The sequence below is a fragment of the Asparagus officinalis genome, chromosome 8 (genome assembly GCF_001876935.1).
Source record: "Asparagus officinalis chromosome 8, Aspof.V1, whole genome shotgun sequence".
NCBI classification, from domain to species: Eukaryota; Viridiplantae; Streptophyta; class Magnoliopsida; order Asparagales; family Asparagaceae; genus Asparagus; species Asparagus officinalis.
The window spans coordinates 100831732-100836104 of NC_033801.1; the positions used below are offsets into that span (position 1 = coordinate 100831732).

The window sequence follows — 4373 nt, forward strand, 5'->3', positions numbered from 1 at the left end:
TCCGAAGAGTATATGAGTATAAACTACTTCTCAATCCTCCAACAGGTGCATGAGGTTAAACTGCTTCTTAAATACTCCAATAAGGTATATGAGTATAAACTGTTCCCTAATTTTTTGAGAAGTTCCTGGAGAATGTTATTCTTAAGGATAACTCAACAATACGACGCCGGACAACGCGTAGCAGATAAAGACTCGACGCCAACAATCGATGGTCAACTAAATCAGGAACCGACTTCAAAGTTCAAAATTCCGACAACGGTCAGACAATAAATGCAGCACCGAAATTCTTTCAGACATTCGACAAAGCACCGAATAGCCTGAGAATTGAAGGAATCAAGAACGGAAGTCATTCCAAGGTCCCATTACACCGACTGAAGGTTGGGACAATCATATCCAAAGTATTCCAGACTCTTCTATAAAAGAACGAGACTGAAATACTTTGGAGGGGGTATCTGTAGGCATATAAAATTGCTTATAGGTCCCTTAGCTCAGCTCGGCACAAACCGACAAACCAACGAGGCAACGAGATTGACTAATCGCACGCAAGCAACGGAATACGTCCATTCGCGTGCGGGATCAAGCCAAGTGTTCGAAGAGTCAACGAGTCATCCAACCAAGGTCATACTCGGACGAATCACGATCGAATCAAGATCGGTTTCGGACTCCAACTCAGAAGCGGATTTACTGCCTAATCGGGATCCGGATTTACTGCCAAATCAGGTCAACGAATCAAGTCTGGATAAATCAACCACAGAACCGAATCACAGATAGAACCAAAGGCGGAAACACCTCCTTGGTGGCTCGGCGGCCACCAAGGTGGCTCGGCCACCACCGAGCCACCAAGAGGTGGCTCGGTGGCCGAGCCACCAAGGTGGCCGGCCGAGCCACCTCTTGGTGGCTCGGCATGAGCCGAGCCACCTTGAGGTGGCTCGGCCCAGTGCCGGCCACCTTGAGGTGGCCGACCTCTGACACGTGTGCACGGGCACAGGTTCGAGTGCCTATAAATAGGCTAGGCATTGTTCATTTTCAAGGGTTGGAAATTTTGGAGGCGAAGCTCTGCCGGATTCAAGACTCGAAACTTAGAAAAAGTTATACTCAGCTACGGACTTAAAGTCCTGAAGTCGGAGGTTTTCCCACTCATAACGTGCACGTGGGAGGATCACATCTTTCTGATGTTTGTATCGGTCCTCAAGTGCAGTCCACAATTCCTTTGGGTCCTCTACAGTCAGGTATTCGGCCTTCAGGGTCCGATCAATATGTCTCCTGATGTAGATAATGGCTTTCGCCTTATCTATATCAGAGACGATCACTGTAGTAGCAACCTCAGCATTATTTACAGCATTACCCGTACCAGTGGCCGGAGCCGGTGGAGCAGGAGTTGAAATTGTGGCTAATAAGCCCTGGGCACGTAAGTGGAACTTCAGGTCCACATGCCAACTCAAATAATTCTTGCCAGCAGCGTCAAGGACTTCGAAATCAACGCTCGCTATTTTAGCCATTTTATCTATGCATTTGAAAGACATGAATTAATAATAAGGAATTAAAAATTCATGCAATAAACATGTTGCGTGGATCAGCCCGTCACCAAAAAAATAAAAAGTGTCCAAAGTCCGATTATACAGTCCAAAGATAACAAAAAACATAAAATTAAAATACAATTTGGAAAACCCTAGGGGCTCCCTGCATTTTGCAAAAATACCTTCGTCTTCAATGGAATACACCGGTCTTTGACTTTTTACAATTATATCCTCACTACAATTTCTCTCTCAGAAGGAAAAGAAAATGCAAGGAATTTAAATTTGGTGACAAACAGGCTGATCCAAAAACCACAACATTATTTATTTAAACATCCACGCAATTTAATAATAATATATGCAACAGGCATAACAAATTTGGACAGTAAACCCTTGCTTTCTTTGGATTTTTTTTTCTAGACTTCTTTTTGTTTCTATGCGATACTGCCTACTTAATACTTTTAATATCATGTCAACATGAGCACATAAACTTCTGTTTTTTATTTTATTTTTTTTTTGAATAGCAATTAACTAATAGTATTAATTACTAGTTATGCCAACAAATAATGAAAGCAATTAGATTAGATGAACAACAATAAAATTGCTTAATAAACTGAAAATTTCCCGAGTGAACAGTAACCCTCGGTGAACAGTAACAATTTTTTTTTAATTTTCCAGTTGTCATATATTATTCTACGGATTATAGTAATTACCTCTAGATCAAAGATCTAGGGACGATCGATACTAAAGATCCGTAGAACGCTGCCTCCTTGCGATGATCCGTCGAACGCTCCCGCTGCAACAAACCAGATCTCAATGCGCAAAAGAGGAAGGAAATATATTTTTTTTTTATGGCTCAGGGATTCAAGAACACTTTGTGCTGATAACGTGTTTGAAACTCTTACCTAGGCCAAAGGCCTATGATGTATATTTATAGATAGTCAATGTGAATAGGTTGAGTACCCAAGAGTCACCCCCACTTAATGGGGTGTTACACCATCATAATGGGGTGTGAATGGAGGGATAATGAGGGGGAGGCCAAAGGCCTCCCTCATCTCATAATACAAAGTAAATTGCAAAAACATAAAAATGTATGATGTAACAGCTTATTTTGTTAAACCATTATGATGTTGCAGCTTATTTCGCTAAACAATCTAGCAAGAGTCCGAACGTGCCATAGAACCCATCATGTTAGTCACATCAAACAACCTGTATTTAGCACATAATATCTCAATTCATATCCGTAAAAACTTCTTATAACATCTGGTTGTATATATTTGATGTAACACTAACAATAATGTTGCAGTTTAATACCATACATGCGATTGACATTTTCCCTAAACCGGAGGGATGAAAAAAAAGGCGCTTATTTAGGGCAAATGTTAACATTTTTCGCATTTGTATTTCTGTGGGTTTCTTTTGCCCGAGGATGCAATGCAAATATTGCTGGAATCTTGAATCCTTTATCCACTTAACTAAAACGAGATTCAGATGAAGATCGTGGACGCGCATCTTATCACAACATCACTTGCATAAACTTATCAAATACAATAGCATATTTAGAATTTGTCCGCAGTGTTTGAAACACAAAACGAACGAGGATAACACGAACAAGAGAAACTGGTAGCACGAGTTGATGTCCTTGAAGATTCAACAAAGATACATAACAACTACAGACGTAACCCAACAAAAAGATACTGGTAACAGTTCATGATCTAAAATTTTCCGGTCTGAGAAGATGCCAAACATACTCGGAAGAAGTAGCACAAATGCAGAAAGCATAATAATATTAGGGGGTGTTAGTCAATTGGGACATTTTCATGTAAAATGGGATAATTATTAAAGTGGAATAATATTTCGCTAGTGGGATATTTTAGTGGGATAACTAGGAACAATTTTGTGAAGCGGGATATTTTGATAAAATAACGTGGGATAAATTTTTATAATCATGAAGTATATATTTATGCATTTTGAAGATTTAAATACTATTTATGTATTTTAAACTTATTACTATTAATTGATAATTGCTTAAAAGAATGTTCGTTACTATTAAATAACTTTTGGTTAGACTATAAGATATTGACAATTATTATTATGATGATGGTCTAATGATGGTGATAGCCATAATAGGAAATAAGTAAAGAAAAAAATAAAAAATAATAAAATAAATACGAGTTCTAGTTTTTTACCACATAGTTCCAAGCTAAAACTTGGAATAATTTGAGAGACTAGAACTCTCATTTTTGTATAGAAAAATAAAAAAAGTGGGATAATTTTGTACAATTATCCCAATTTTAGTTTTGTTAAAATTCTGCTTGACTAACACTGTAAAATTTTATTCTAGTTTTAGTTCTATGTGACTAACACCTTAAAATTTTGTTCTAGATTTAGTTCTATGTGACTTAACACCTTAAAATTTTATCCCACTGATTATCACAGTTCTAATTTTAAGTTCTAGGTGACTAACCCCCTTACAGACATCTGATGGATCATATTTCTGCCAAAAATTAGGTATGTTTAAAGGGAAAAGGGGGGAAAACCAAAAAGAGCCCCCCTAACCCTGTAAATATTCAGTGTAAGCTAGATATCAATTTTGCAACTACAGTGACAACTGCAGAAACCAACAACCATAGCTGATACAAACTAACCCAGCTGAACATATCTACAGTAATAATCCCTGCAGCTGTAACAAATCTCAATGCAACACTTTTAATCAGAGAGATTTTAGTGAGAGTTCAAAATCAGATAATTTATTAGTTGTACAAGAGGGCCTCATTGGCAACTGTAAACCAACAATGTTAGTTAACCCAGGGCAAAAATTTTGTTCAGGAAAAATCGAATAAAGTTGAACCACTTTTT

The 4373-nt window shown here is 37.9% G+C and overlaps 1 protein-coding gene across 1 annotated transcript; it reads right to left on the reverse strand.

The window, feature by feature from the left end:
- On the reverse strand, positions 1080-1499 carry LOC109821604. The gene has a single exon (XM_020387781.1). The coding sequence runs from the start codon at positions 1497-1499 to the stop codon at positions 1080-1082; it is 420 nt and encodes a 139-aa protein (XP_020243370.1).

Excerpts from the sequence above, each read along its gene's own strand:
- LOC109821604 (XM_020387781.1), bottom strand. The coding sequence starts at position 1,499 with ATGGCTAAAATAGCGAGCGTTGATTTCGAAGTCCTTGACGCTGCTGGC.